General features: G+C 39.6%; 1 protein-coding gene across 1 annotated transcript in view; it reads left to right on the top strand.

Moving 5' to 3' along the window:
- LOC134872703 (roundabout homolog 2-like) overlaps nt 1-11,674 on the top strand; it is a 91,985-nt gene extending 80,311 nt beyond the window's left edge. The window contains 8 exon segments of the mRNA XM_063896113.1: nt 1,163-1,287; nt 1,879-2,151; nt 2,856-3,018; nt 3,354-3,611; nt 4,704-4,912; nt 8,215-8,376; nt 8,508-8,762; nt 10,416-11,674. Of these exon segments, the coding sequence (XP_063752183.1) occupies nt 1,163-1,287; nt 1,879-2,151; nt 2,856-3,018; nt 3,354-3,611; nt 4,704-4,912; nt 8,215-8,376; nt 8,508-8,762; nt 10,416-10,417 (1,447 nt within the window). The 3' untranslated portion in view covers nt 10,418-11,674.
- The last annotated feature ends 4,603 nt before the right edge of the window (nt 11,675-16,277 follow it).

Raw genomic sequence — 16,277 nt, 5'->3', positions numbered from 1 at the left:
TTTTACCTGTAATTAAGTATTTGGAAAATAATGCATGGGTACTTTTTCTCAAGTAAAGAGTCCAGACCGCGGCCATGAGAATGATAACAAAAAATGCCCTTAGTAAAGCCTGCCTTTGTATCTCTTAGTATCAACGTGTACAAGAGAAAATGATTGTGCGAGAAGTGAAAGGATAAAGGTCCTCTGCTTTTTCTTGTCCCTCCTTTTGTCTCTTTTCCTTTTGTCACACCTTAACAGGCAGATAAGCCCAGAGCTAGAACAAATGTGGCAAATAATGGACTAAAAATAAACACTTTCTCTCCCCGTTTGTTTGCGTGAGCACGCTTCTCCACATACATGTTGGTGTTGGCACGTGTTTTCAAAGCAAATGTATGTAGATGTATGAACACGCTTGCATATTCTAAAATGGAAATTATTGATGTAATTGTTTGAACACCTTTAAGCCATCATCAAGTCAGCTGTGAAACAATTCCCTTGGCATTTGGCGAATCAGCCTCGGTGGAAAAATTCACTGTGTAGCTGCACATTAAGCAAACATATGCAGACAGGGTGCACGAGGCATGTGAGTCTTTTGGCGTTTTTGCAGCAGCTGATACGAAGTGGTGGTAAATTGCCTCTTTTTTTCCTCCACCTCCTCCTCTTTTTTCTCCCTAAATTGCCTCCCACAACTTTCCTACCTTGAAGTCAAAGCCTGCATTCATGCTCGTTGTATTTCACTAAGACAAAATGACACGGTAGCTTTCCTAAACCACCTAATGGGCTTTTGCTGTCTCTGTTGCTATGGAAACGGTGCACCAGTGTAGCCGATCTGCCAGAGGCTGTCCATGATTCTCAATTTAAAATGTAAATTTCTGTTGTGCTAAGGCTCTAAAGTGGATTTAGTGTGTATTTAGGCTTGCCTTGTTTCTCCGGGGAGAGTTAGGAGTGCTGGAGTTAAGGGGAGAAAGAAGTCTGATTTATAGACTTGCCATTTTATGTCTCTCTGTTGTTTATTGTCGCCTCTTCGCCCGGGCTGCTCCACAGGCGAGAATATGCTGAATGAGTTTTCACATCAATTTGTTGTTGTTGCAGCAGGAAGAAAATGAGCCGTAATGTTACAGTGAAGGCTGGATATTTATCTACGTCTTCTTGTCTATGTCTCTTCCCCACAAACATCTCACAGCCGTCCAGGGCTGCTGAAAGCGGGAGACCAAGGCCTCCCCTGGTTGGCTGACTCCTGGCCCTCCACTAGCCTCCCAGCTAACGGCTTAGGGAGTCCCAAGGGCGGCAGCAACTTTGGCCGAGGAGGTAAGAAACCAATAAACATGCTGTGGGTGTTTAGAAAATACAGTTCTAGCAATGCCTGGTCAGACAGTTTTGATGCTCATCCGTTGGGAAGCGCGGTGACAGCACATCACACACACACAAACACACGCACACAAATTAAAAACAGCCTCTGAGGGCTATATTTCACTAATTAGCTTTGACAAGGGTGATATTTAGTTGTGTTTCTCGTATACTCTCGCTTTTTTTTTTTTAGGTTTTATGGGATCGAAGTGTTTATCATGTATTTGCATGTCCTCTCAGCTCATTGGAACCCCGCTGAGCTGCAGGCTTTTTGTTTGCAGGAGAGTAGAGCTGAAGGTTAGCGCTGTTTGAATACCACTCTGGTGTACGCTCCCACCGGGCCCCCACAGCACGTTGCATGCTAATTGTGCTAGTACATAATCACTTTCATTTATATCAAGTCCATTTGAGATCTGTATTTAACTAATACCGAGTGCCAGAGCAGCAGGGAGCGCTAATGACCTTAAAGATCGTTAACTTCGTGTCAACTTATCTCTCCATGATCCCCTTTTTTCCCCATCCTCGCTCTGTCGCTCTCCTCTTTTGTCTCAGATGTTTTACCGTCCGCCGCCGTGGAAAAGACTGGCACCATGCTGTCTGACGGTGCCATCTATAGCAGTATTGACTTCATGGGGAAGGCAGGGTACAGCAGCCCGGCGCGAGGCATTCAGCCTACCCCCTACGCCACCACTCAGATACTCCAGTCCAACAGCTTCCACGAGCTGGCTGTGGACCGGCCTGATCCCCGCTGGAAGGCTTCTCTCCAAGCCCAGCAGGAAATGGCAAACTTGGGCTACTCGCTGACTGACAGGCGCCCTGGCAGTGGTATGTTGAAGATCAATTTTTGCTTTTTCATGCTGTGATGTTTTCACTCTTGTGTATGCAAAATGACAGGTATTGGGGATTTATTTCTGTGACTCTAAAAGAGTTGGCAAAGGAAACCATAGAACGAGCAAAATGAAAAAGGAGAGAATTTATTCACATATTCACAGAAATGGACCCCTAGGATAATGTTCCTTAATTACCCTTCTGTCTTCATCACAATTCTACCCCAGGAGCTCATCTAGCCCAGAAATGTCACCCAATCATGACGCATTTCTCTGGGTTAACTTGATTAGCGATGGCGGAAAAATCCCTCAGTGTTCCGAGTTGTTTCATGCAATGTATATACATTAAAGGGAAGTCTGTATATATCTTCTTTTTTTGTTGTTGCTAAGCACAATAGCCTTTGTGCTCAGTTAAATGTCAGGCTTACCGTAGATAAAGTAGAGCGATTGGGGAAGAAACTTTAAAGTGGTTTGCCGCAGGTTTTGGTGGCTCTTTAAGGAAATGTCAACATTTACAAAAAATCCTAATTCGCTGTCAGCACACACAAAAAAGAAGAAATAATGAACACTGGCTGCGAGACAGGATTGAGAGAGTTCAGATTGAAAATAGCTTTCAAGGTATGTGTTGATTTCGGTGTGTACAGGGATTTCTTCGCATTGCGTAGAGGAGACTAAACCACCTCTTCACTTACCTCCCCCCAGGTGCAAAGGTCGGGAAGAAAAAGAAGGTGAAGGGTGGGACGAAGGCCTCTAAATCAAATGGGTCGTGCTGGGCGAACATGCCCCTGCCTCCGCCACCCATGCACCCCCTCCCTGGTACCGAGGTTGACCTCGACCGCTACCCCCAGGATAACCATGGAGGAGGGTAAGATACACTCATATCTCATCAATCTCTACCCCTGGAAAAGATGCACACAAACACAAAAAAAACACACGTCAACGAAAGAAACACATGCAAGCACAGAGGTCACAGTATCCTGCACCTGTGGCCAGCAGTGTGTGTTTTCCAGAGAGGTTGAACGAGCAACTTAGTTCACACAATAGTGAAATAGACCAATAGATGTCTATTTTCCTAATATAGAAAACCAAATGTTAGAATGATTTTGGGGGTTTTCCCTTTCCTTTCCGATATGCAATCAGCTGGTCGCCGATGTCAACGATGATTATTAACACATAAAGCATATTTCTTCCACATGTCAGATATGACAGCAACAGTTGGGCCCCTCCGATGTCTGTCCAGACCTACCGCCACCAGGGTTTGGATGACGAGGTAGAGGAGGAGAGAGGTCCCACCCCCCCGCTGAGAGGAAGATCTTCCTCTCCAGCAACAGCTTCCTTCAGCCAACCCTCGTCTTCCTCTCTCAGCTCTGCCCACCACGACGAAATGCAATCTATTCTGCAGGCCCATTTGGATGAGCTGACCAGAGCTTACCAATACGAAGTGGCCAAACAGTCATGGTAAGGAACTTAAAACATTAAGACAACATTCCAAATTGTACTTAAATATCAATCTCTACATGAATGGCAGCCATTCCATTCCAGTGTCTGTTGAATTCCAACACAGAAATGTTGCCAGTAGTTTATAGAATGAAATAAAAAAATAGTTAATTTCACTTAAACACAAATCGATAAAACCATAGAAACTGATAGTGCTGCAGTGGTCTCTTATTTTTTTCCACAGCTGTAATTACATATTTATTTAAACACAAGATGAAGTAAAAATGTGCAATCAGTCCTTCCAGTCACACAGGTTGTGTATTGACACAGATCTTTTATTATTCATATAGTTATTATGATAATAATTATAATAATTTGTATGATTATTATTAGCTATCAATAAGCCAAACTTTCCTCAGTCCTACTCCTACTTATTGTGTCTCTTAGATCATTTGAAAACTTTAAAATGAATGTTTGCACCTGAATAATGTTAAAATACATTTACTATGCACAGGAGACATACCTGTAATTATATTCATTTTATGCTGTTGATAGTTTGGGTTTGCATATCAATAGCCAATGTTGGAGCGTCTTACAATACTGTTATTAACATGTGTCAGTCCCGATCCTGCGCCACACATTCCTTGCGGGCGATAAACACAGCTCTGCATTGATTGCACCTTTTGATGGAACATTGGAAAACTTGACAAGTCAGAGGCGACACGTGTTGGAGGGTAATGACTGGGTTTAGTCTAACATGCTGCTCTGACATCAGTAAATAGAGTTGCTAATTATGCATGCATCTCCTCTATGGCGGGATGTGAGCCATCATGGAGGACAGCTGTGGGGGAGATAAGAGGCATGTTGGTGACAGCCTTGCCCATCCTGACATCCTACATCCAGCCCAATTACAACTGCATTGTGTGAGCAACACACACCAGAACAGAGAAAGTAATCAGTGGAATCAAGGCAGGCATTCACAGTCTACACATTCTGAATAAGCACTCATTTTGCATTATATAACCCGGTTGAGTATTTACCTGACCTTTGTTTCATTTTTCAAATATTTTTTTTTTGTCCATTAATACACGGTATTTTCACACAATAAATTAGGCACATGAAGGGCAGTCCAAACGTGTCCACCACCCCAGTCTCTCCAATGGACTTCATGTCCAGCACACTGGGCTCGGATCTGGGAGCGACTTTACTTTCTGAAGAAGACGAGGATGCAGAGGAGGAGGAGAGATACGCTATGGTGTCAAAGAATTTGTGTGGCTTCGAGTACACTCCTGGTCACAGCGTGGATAATCTTGACGGCTCAGGTATGTTTGCCTGTGAAAGAAGGAATTTGACTGAAGTTATTGCTTTTCAAAAGAGTTCATGGACCTAGCTTCAACACCACATTAATTCTGCTGCACTGAATATGATGCAACCTTGAGAAATGTTTCCAATGCAGCCTTAGATTAGATAAATAATATGATAATAAAAACATGAAGGAGCAAACATAGGGATATTGGCATGTGCAACTTTATTATAAATATATGACAATACATACATTTCAAGTTTATTATTCTGAATGTTTAAGTGGATGATATAAGTATGACTACAAGTACATTTGGTCAACATAGTTGCAATACCCCTAAATGCAATACCCAAATTAATCAAAATGTACAGTTGAGTCTTGGGGTCGGGAGGGTCCTAGGGCCGAATCATATCAACATGCAGCTTTAATTTATGGCTGTTTTTTTTATGTATTGTTATTAAAAGAAACCTTGGCTATCTATCAAAGGGTGACATTAAAAAAGTCAAAACCTCAACCCTTATATTAAGTTTCAGATACTGAATACACATATTTGAAAATGTAATTCATCTTTTTTTCACCTGACATGGGTTGTTTTAACCCTCTCATCAAATGGAACAAAACAAATGTTCAATGGCGTAAATGTAATAACGTAAATTAAACTGTTATCTGAAAATGTGTTGGGACGGATGTTATTTAAAGTGTAGATTCATTGCTTTTAATTTGGCTGCTGCCACATTGCCTTATTACAAGTTAATTGTGCAGTTCATGGTTCAACTCCTATAACAATTTTCAGTGCAGGAAGAAGTGTGTCCTTAATGCAGCAAGTGTCTGTTTGTGTGGAGGCCACGATTGTAGACGCACATGTGTCAACACCAATAATGTTGTTTGTTTTTAACCATGACTACTAGGTCTATAAATAACATTGATTTCTGGTTTATTTGATGATCATTTTCTTGATTCATGGATATGTTGTTCGGTCGATAAAATGTCAAAAATATTGTCCCAAAGGCAAAGGTGAGGTCTTTAGAATATCCGGTAAATATGATATAAAACAGAGAAGAAAGAGGAAATCTCCACTTGAGAGGATGAAAACAGCCATTTCTTAAAAACACTTTAACCATTATTGGATTATGGAAATACTTGACGATTTTTCTTCCGTCAATAAACTAAATTGATAAGTCATAAGTGTTGCAGCTCTAATGACTCTAATGCTATTCCTAACAAAGCCTTTTAGCTGCCATGCACAGGTATTCCGGGAAAGATAATATTGCAAAAAGACATGGCTTTGAAGGTTCAAAAATATTTTCCAGTGTTTTGCAGAATTGTCCAATATCAGCGCTCTTGTCTGCCAATATTGTTTGGACCACTGGGACAGCAATCACAGTGCAGGTTGTTGGCTGGCTGAACTATCACCTACAGACACATTGCATTGTACAAAGACCAAGGCGAACAATTGACCATTAAACTGCACATACAAGCCCCCACTGACCACTTGTCTAGGGGTTGTTATTTGGGATAATACATAATAGATCAGGAGTGTGTTTATGTAGAGAGCAGGCACAGTGATTGACACTCACGGGTTGTATGGAAAACATAGTTGGTAGAAAGGAAAAAGTTTTATAGACTTAAGAATTATTAAACTTCCTATCTTAATCATATACGCTTTTCATCTGTAAGTTTTCTTTGTCAAAGAGATATTCAGACAGTCTGTGAACAGTTGCTTGAAGCCATTCTTGCATAGACATGAAAAGCAAAACATAGAATATTTTAGTGCTCTACTTGGGAAAAAAAAACCCACGTCTTACATTTAAGATTTGATGCATTTATAAATAGGGTTCTGTCTGAAAGTGTTTCTTTAGAGAGAAACTTGAAGGCTTCTCCCACAGGGACAGAAGTGTACCTTTTTTAGACTCCATTGTTTGATGGGTTAAGAGATTGACTTGTGCATAGAGAATATGTGTTTTCAATACTTTTAATAACCCATTCCGGGGCAAAATACAGGTCACACAAACATTAGCAATGCAAACATTTATTGTGTCATGTTTAACTGTCAAGGCAGAGAAAATATCTTCAGTCCAGTAAAACAAATCAGGAACAAAGCTGGTGTGTTGGCAGTATTTCCACAGGGGATGCCATTAAGCAGTCGTGCATTTCTTATTCTAATAGCAAGTTAATAAAAAATTATTTCCATGATGCCTGGCTCAAATTGCTGTTACAGTATACAGTATGGAACTCAACACAACGGGCTGCTGTAATGCTGCAACAAAGAACAAACGTTGTTCAAACCTTCTGATCAAAACATGAACTGGTTTCCTATCAAAATATGCAAGTAGTTTGAAGAAGGTAGTTCTACATTACGTCAAATGGAAGCGGCCTGAATCATCTTTTAAAATATGTAGAAATATGTGTCAAAAACAGGTTTGGCACGATATCTATTAAAGTATCAGATTTCTTTCTTTCCCTTTTTTTCCCAATTTTGAATCCACTGGCGGATTCATTTGTACATCCACATTACTCTTTGGTGTCTTGCTCAATCCACTGGGTGTGAGCCAAATATCTGTTCAGGCACACTAATTCACGCCAAATATTCATTAAAGGCGACGTATGATGAAAATTCACATTTGAAGTGCTTACACTTATTGTTTGTGTATTTGAAGCACCTACCAACCAATACACTGAGAAATAACACTACGAACAAAGAATCGGCATATCTTTGTTGCCAGCCAATCAGACTGAGCATTTTTGGCAATGGGTTTTAAAGAGACAGGCACTTAAACTGAGCATTTAGCGTGTATTCAGACACAGTATGAGAAAAATAAAGTGTTCTGGAACAATATACCATACTAACGTGTTCCATTAGAAACCCCAGATACAGGTCTGAAACTTAAAAAATGTGCTTAATATATCCCCTTTAACTCCCTATCTGAAGGTAAAAGCTTGCCAGAGTGTTGCTTAGGCAAATCTTAAAGCCGATGTTTTATGAAAAACTCTTTAAGTGATTAGATAAATTGGTTTGTGTACAAATACTTTTGTGTATTTGAAGCACCTACCATCCCTCAAACTGAGAAATAAGAAAAGCAACTGAATGTTTTTGTTACCAGCCAATCCGATAAAAACAGCTTTTTTGGTAGTGGGTCTTAAAGAGACAGGCACTTAAACGGAACGTTTGAGACAGAGGTTGAGTAATGGTATATTCAGACAGACAGTATGAGAGAGTGTTTTGAACCATATAGCATACACACGTGTGTATTAGAAACCCCAAATACAATTCTGAAACTTGAACGTTAGCATAATATGTCCCCTTTAACTCCTTCTCTGTAGGTCAAAGCTCACAGAAGTTTCGCTCTGACAGTTCCGGTTCAGCAGACCCTAGTTCACAGAGCACTCACAGCCTCGGCCACAAGAGGGCAACGTTGACAGGCCTTAAACCACAGACGGGCAAGGTCGGGACTCTGCCCAGACGAAGAGACACCAACACAGACGGTTAGTTGAGTCTTTTACACTCTCGGCCAATCTTTGCCAGAGTATCCTCCGTTGTAGTTAATCCAGTGAGGAGTGCTTCTTTCATGATGTCTCATTTGTATACTTTGCCAAATCTACCATCCACTCCGCAGCCCACACACCGGCCGCGAATTCCCTGCACAGCGTGGGTTCCCGCATGCACAGCTCGTGGGCAGCTGCGGCCTCAGACCCCTCTGAGGAGTGCATGGTGACCGTGTCGACGCTGGAGAGGCAGCATATGGCTTCCTGGAGTGGGACATCAACATCCAACAGGGCCACCCTGAGTAGAGGCTCCCACAAGAGACCTGGCACAGATCCCTCCCTCAACGGGCATCAGTCCACAAACAGCACAGAGAAAAGGGAACACTGTAGGTGTTAGTACTCCATGAGGATGTGTTTTTGTGGGCAAATATCAGATAATAATCGTTTCAAATATGCTTTATTTAATAAGCAGAACACAAAATAGTAATTAAAAGAATGCGTATAAATAAACAGTTTAACACCATTAATCAATAACCTATGTTTTAATTACCCTTTCGTTATCTTAAGTTTTAGTCTACTCTATTCATTATTTCTCAGAAATGCATGTTATTAATATAATAGTAGGAGGTCTTTTATGATGTAGTCGTACTCTTTGCCGATGAATAAAAAAAGAGGGCAGATCTCAGTTTACAGACAGGCAAGGCCAGCCCACCTTCTGATACTATATTGGGTGCAACACAGGTCATCAGTAATAAAATGTGAGAGACAGCATCCAGATGTTTAAACATCAATGCAATAAATATATTTCCCCAGGGCGACAAAGATATATCTGCTATCTCTCATGGCTGCCGGCAGGAAATTCCACTCTCAAAGGGTTAAGGCTGGAGATAGCAGCATGTCCTTAAATAATCCGACCATAATTTGATAGAGAAAAGGTTGCTTCCACAATCCTTTTCCTATAACTAAATAGGAAACATGATCCGTTCCTACAAAAAAATAATACTGGATTTGCCACATAGGTTGTCTATATATTAGTTTTAAAGTAATCCAGATGGAGTTACTGGAGGAACTTGGTCAAATGTACCATTCGAGCAGAGCTGGTGGGTTTTTAAATAGAGAAAAAAAAACATTCATTTTACTTTTATCTGTCTTTTGAAAAGAGGTTTAATGTGAATAATAGCAGACTGAAGGGTGTCAAAGGAGAGTAACAAATTACCAATGGCTGATTGGATATTTTTTGCCAAACTGTACAGTAATCTAAGCAAGTGAGGACATATGTGCATGTTTCATTTAAAACGTTGACATTTTTAGAATCCAGTTTTATTTTTGGTTTATCCATATTGTTAAAGAAGTGACAGCAACAAAAAACATGTTTTGCTATATAATTATGAAATCCTGTGGCTTTTCTGTTCTTTGACAGTTTCTAAAGAAGTACGGACATGAGGATGTTCCTCTTGAAACCTATTGGGACAGTTTCAGAATAAAGTTAAAAAGACCCTATTGTGCTTTATTGGGTTTTCCCTTTTATGTAGCGTGTTACTGTATGTACATTTTTGTTCATGTAAATGGTCTGCAAAGGCTAAAACCTCAAAGTTTATGCCAAAGGGAGATATGGCTAGTGCTCAAACACATTGTTTGTATTATGCTAAGGGCAGGACATCTCTAAGTGGTGGATTAATCATAACAGAGCCAGCCAGCTAACCAATCAGAGCAGACTGGACTCTGGTTTCAGACAGAGGGTGAAAAGAGGTGCCTCAGCACAGGCAGTATGAGAAACAGAAAGATCTTTTTGAACGTTAAATCATGGAGACATGTCACACCTGAAAATTATCATCATATTAGCTAGACATTTCAAAGAAAACAAGTGAAGAATTGTTCTGAATTTTCAGCTAGGAAAAGCTGTAGATCCCATCAATTTTGAGCTTGCATACACATCGAAATCTATCCTAGGATTCTGAAGTAGAGATGCATTTGTTTTATATCTACTTAATTTCTCCCGAGATATTAAACTGTTGTTCTTGGTGTGTCTTTTATTCCAGAGTCAGAGTGAAGCATCATTCCCTGCAGATGCTCCCTGGTCCCAGGACACCTTGTTTGTAAGCGCCATGAGATTTTCTCTCTGCGATGAGACACTGAATGATGTTTAGAAGGACGGAGAGGAGACAGAATGAAGACAAAAGGAACAGAGCGCACGATAAAAATGCAGAGCTGTAAATGTCATGTACAGACACAGACACCAGTCTCACAGTGTTACTTTCATCCCCCTCTTCAAAAGAGCAAAACCGTATGTTGTATGTCCGCTTCTTTTTTTTCTGTCACAGCGTGTACAAAGATTCACACAGTGGAGATGAAGAAAATCACAACAAAATGACTAATATGAAAAAGGACTTGCATAATTTGTAAATATATTTTTTAATGTTTTTTTTGTTCTCTTTTCTTTTGCTTTGCTATGCAAGCCAAACCCAATGTTGTATCTTTTGTGATTTATTACTGTGAATGATTTTCATTAATGCTCAAACTGTTAGCTTATTTTAATGAAGCTACTGTATCGTTGTACTTTGCACAGAGCGTTTTGGTGAAAACAAGCACAAACCCATTGTCAGCTGAGCTGAGGAGGAGAATCATAATGGCAGAGAGGGACGTCTATGATAAACAGAACCTAAAACAGAAGATATACTATACTTGGCTGCGCTATACTTGTTTTAAAGAAACATATATTGAGAAGAAAAAAAACACAGGTAAATACTTGGAAATAATATGCCAATATATCACTTATCGCTGGGAGATTATTATACATCATATGTACAATGGTGATCAACAAATGTTTACCAGAACATAGTTTATTGGTAACAAGGCAACACAATGTTGTGATATCAAAAGCAAAGACATAGGAAGATAGGTTAAGCGTCTCTGCCATTCACAAAAAGAGTATGTTAATAAAAATGTATATGCATTTGTTTTGCTAATTCTTTTCCAATTACATACAGTGACATATTGAGTGCAATATTGAATGGGCAATCGGGCAGTTAATAGGGAACTATCCAGGCCAAAATGCCCTCGAGATGCAGAATTTAACAATATATGATTTCAAACATTACTTGACTAACTGCCAAAAAACATTTTCCAGTTTTAAATTCTAGCCAATTAGCATGTTTCTGCCAATGAGATTCACAATGTGACGTATTTCCACATGTTTGGATGGTTTTTGTTTTGATCATTGTTCTGGTAATGACTCTACTCTTTCAAGAATCTTTACCTGCCATATTGGTTTGCCCTCAGGAATAAGCAGCCACATACATTTGGGCAGTTTTTCAATCCTTTGATGCAAAATAAAATGTGTATGTGAAAACGAACCAGCTTTTTCCTTACAGTGCCTGTGAGTCTGATCCAAATACATTATCCACTAATCGACCAAAAGACATTTTCAGGTTTTTTTTACACCTGATTTTCACCTTTTGACAATATATATGAAATTGTTTGCAGATTCAATGCATACTTAGGTAATATATGCACATTTTTGCCACATCACCCTTTGTGGTAACCATTTACTTAAAAGGATTTTATTTTTTCAATTCCTCAAGAGATCTCATAAATCAGAATGAGTGCCGTAAAGTGATTGCACAAGGTGAATGTGGTTTTAAGACATCACTACCATTCTCTTGTTAAACACATGGGTCGTTCTGACATCATTGATCCTATGTGATTCCATTTCTCAAATGGCTTACGGCAAAAGTCAGATAAAAGATCTGCTCACTGTTCTGGTAGATTTAACAGAGTAACATTTGGATCTAACAGATTTTTGTCAAATAACCATCACAAAGCAGAACAAGATAAAGGTATTAACTGTCCCTTTCATGGTGCTCCCGATGATTGATGGTATTCATGTTTAACATTTATTTTAAGTGTTGATGTACAAGATAGATTCAGTATGTTCTTGTGTGTATCAGACAGTTTTATCCAGCAGTGGTTGATCCAGTCTAACAGTGGATTTAAATCAGGTGGATCCCAGCGAGATGTTTTATTGGCTCTTGTTCAACTTTGTGGTGGTTATGTTACATTGCCTGATGATTTTGGTAAGCTCAAAAAGGTCCTTTTCGTTGATTTAAATGAATGGCAGAACCAGTTCCCACGATTGCTGCTAATCAGGAAAAGAGTCCTGAGGTTCCCAACAAAATGAAACCAAATATTAAGAATTGAATAGGAGAAAAAATAAAAATTGCCTTTAGACAGAAAAATGCTTCTTTAAAAAAAAGGAAAGGCAGATGTATGAAAGAGTTTTCGATGAAAATAAACCAGAAAACAGCTTGTGGACATTATGATAGTGTTAGGAGAGTACAAACCCTTCTAAATTGTAAATGATCAACCTAATCAGAAAAGTTAAGAAAATAATTCTCCAGAAGAGCAGAGTTTCTGGCTGAAACAAGGTGTGCACTGAGTAAAGAAAGAATCAGAGTGTCCTGGGTATGCATCTCACTTGCTCTCTTAAGCCCTAAAGGAAAGGTGTGATCACAACTGATTGGCTAATGGGGAAATGTACCAAGCTGTTCCCAATTCTTTATTAGGAGTCAGTCCTCACACCCTGTGCAACAGGTGATCTGAATAACCTCCAATCAACTTAGGGGAACTGTGACGTTTAATTCAAATGAATTGGAAAGAAAGGGCAATTAATGACAAAAGAATGATGGACTTCCACATTTTCCCACTGTATAATAAACACAGAATCATAAATGTTTTACACATATTGTTCACACAGTCTTAACAACATGATTTGGACCCACCAACTGTGTGATTTAGTGTAACGATTTACATCCAAACTCTTTCGTTTCTATTTGACTTAAAGCTTGTTTTTGTTACAAGAAGTGCATAATGCAACTCTGGTATGAAGCAATCCCAAATCTTATGCATCTCTTTAACATAATAAGCTATCATGCTTTTTAGAGAACAGTTAAAACGGCCTGTTATGTTAGATAGTAAACGATAAGCAGTTGTGGTGTGATCGGATGTGCCTCGTCTGACATGACTTGGGACAAGACTTTGAAGATATGACTTCAGAGATACTATACCTGCTTGTTCTGGAAGCAGCAGGATTAGATTAAAGATAAAACACAACCCATCAATTATAGAAGTCTACCACAGCAATAATCTTTTGGAAACCATGGGGCGTATTATATATTCTGCTGGGTGTTTTATCATCTGAAATGACCCCTTCAAGGACTTTGTTGGCGTGTAGATAGATACACCAAGTATAGGTCACCACGGTTGACAGAACATCCAGTGCAGTTTCATTTTCCCCTTAATTTCCCGGACATTTGTAGACTTTTGCCTCTGGTGGTTGTTGGGTGCAAGCTAACTAAGAATGGTAGCCAGAAACTCTTTTTTGTACGAATATATGCAGTCTATTTGACTCTTTTGAGCCAACTGCCGTGGCAAATGGAGGCCAAAGCCTGATGGTCATCGTTGCGCCAACACTTTTTGTTAACCTAAATATTCTAAATATTTGTTTTACCATTAGCTTTGCAAGATTCATTCAGAGTCCTCTTGTATTTTGTTCTGGTTTTCATAAGCTTGACTCCCCAGGTGTATCAAACGATTTATGGAGGTAACACAAATACTGAGCGAAGGTGGGAGGAAGCAATTCATGGCTTTCAATACCCTTACGAACATTCCATCATCTGTGGCCAAAGAGCAGCAACTTTTGATAAGAGCATGAAACAAGAAGGAGAAGTCTTGGAAGCATGTTGTTTCTCCCTTGCAGCCTGGTTTGAATATTCTGTTCCACAACATAAACCAAGTGAAAGGGAAGAAAACATGACAGGAGAACGTTCTGAAACTCATCCCATATAAGGTTTTTCGCGGTTTCACAATACTTACAGAAAGAACCGTTCAATACACTTCGCACGGTTGCTAGAATCTTACCACGGGAAAGTAATTTCAGAATGAGAGACTGTTTTTTTGCAAATATTTCTAATGCTACGACCTTAGAGCAAGGGAAAATGTGTTAATTGGAATCTTGCCATAGGTCTTTCTATGGATTGTATCCTGGAAAAGTAAGCCCCTTGGCTCGGCAGCTCCTGAGCAATCTCAATAACTCCAACATGACCTGAATTTGGCAGTGAAACCATGTTTTTAACAGCTGGGGAGAGAAATAACTTGTGCACTTAGGTTGACATTGCAACAGTTCTTCTTCAAGGAACATTTCCTCTCGCTTCTGTTGTGAATTGACCTGAGAAGTGAGTGCGCACTGTTGATGTACAAAAGAGTCAAGGGTAGGTTGCATTAAACCATCTGTTGTCGTATTGTATAAACCTGCGTCACAATAATTGTACATCGTTGTTTTTAGTGACAGCTGTTGTAATGGAGGACACAAGTTTCAATCTGTTCTCAGGGACTTTTGCAATTCAGAATGCCACTCATTCCATTGAATGGAATCCATGCACTTTGAAGTAAAATCGATCCACCTTGAGGAAAAAGGGACGGACCTCTGCAAGCAAATAGTTACTTGTTTCCTTTTTGCTTTCTGAGTGGTACACACTGTTCGGGCCTTATCTATAGGTATGTCCTCTGCAATGTTTTTTCACGGTCGAGGTTCAGAAGGTTATTATCAATAGGAACATTGCCTCTCCTTGAGCATCTACCCAAGCTTTAACATCATGATATTCTGCGGCACGTATGTCCATGCAAATATCAAAATATATATATATTATATATATTGAAGCTAACTTCAATTCTGTAAGCTAAGGTACGAATACTGTCACTTTAATGTTTGCATTTTCCCAAAGACATGGTTTGGAGTCAGACATCAAACGTTATCCAGATACACAAGTCATGAAAACAAACTCATAATGCTGTAGTATTTCTCAAGTTCTTTTAAAATCACAAAATAAAAATAAAAATAAATCTATAAATGAAAGCCTCTGGGTTATCATAAGACAAGCATATCCTCTTGCAATAATAGTGGTAAGGTGTTCATAGTATGCTCATTTTCAGGTTCATATGGGTAATTTGTGCCTCTACTGTGCATGATTTTCCCTCATACTGCCTGTGCTGCAGCATCTCTTTTCACCCTCTGTCTGAAACCAGAGCCGGCCAGCTCTGTTGTGATTGGTCAACTGCTTAGCGATGTCCAGCCCCTTAGAAAGTCACGTACAATGTGTTGGAGCGCTAGCCAATAGAAGTTACATAGTGATACCACCATGTTATGGAAGTAAACAAAGTAGTCCAATGGAGCTTTAATTCAGGGGGGAGCGGAGTTTTAGCTGTTTTGGACCATTTACATTCACACAAACCTGAATCAAACCCAAAAAGGATAATAGGCCTTCTTTAATATTCACAAATTAGGCTTAAGAAAGTAAAAACAATCACAGTCTTTTAGAAAGTTAGGAAGCAAAGAATTCATAAAGGACCTCAAGACAACAGTTTATGATCACACTGTATCTGCTCATTGAAGGTTTGGTGGAGGAGGGATCAGAGTTTACTGGGTGTGTGTTTCTCCACCTCTCCTAAGCCCTAGAGAAAGGGTGTTGCCTCGCACTGAAGGGAATTGCACCCAGCTGCTTATAATTGTTGATTAGGAGCCAACAGGTGATCTGAATAACCTGCAAACAAATCAGGAGAGCTGTGAAATTCAGCTAAAATGAACGGTGTGAAACAGAAATGCCAACCAGTAATGCAAAATAGGGTACAGCTGCAAAATTGTCTCTCTTGAAATGTGCGTTTTGATCCAGCACCATGTTCCTCACACTGTTTGTCAAAGAACTTAGCATTCCTGTCCAAATGAGGAGAGCGTAATTCCTCCAAAAGTCGACACACACAGTGCCTGAATATATAAACTTAACACTAAAAGTAAGGACATTTGTGTTTGGTAGCTTATTTCTTTGTTGTAACAAAGAAATGCTTCTTGG

This window comes from Eleginops maclovinus, chromosome 11, assembly GCF_036324505.1.
Source record: "Eleginops maclovinus isolate JMC-PN-2008 ecotype Puerto Natales chromosome 11, JC_Emac_rtc_rv5, whole genome shotgun sequence".
NCBI classification, from domain to species: domain Eukaryota; kingdom Metazoa; phylum Chordata; class Actinopteri; order Perciformes; family Eleginopidae; genus Eleginops; species Eleginops maclovinus.
Note: the sequence above shows the minus strand (reverse complement) of the source record. Positions and strands in the feature narration are given on the sequence as shown.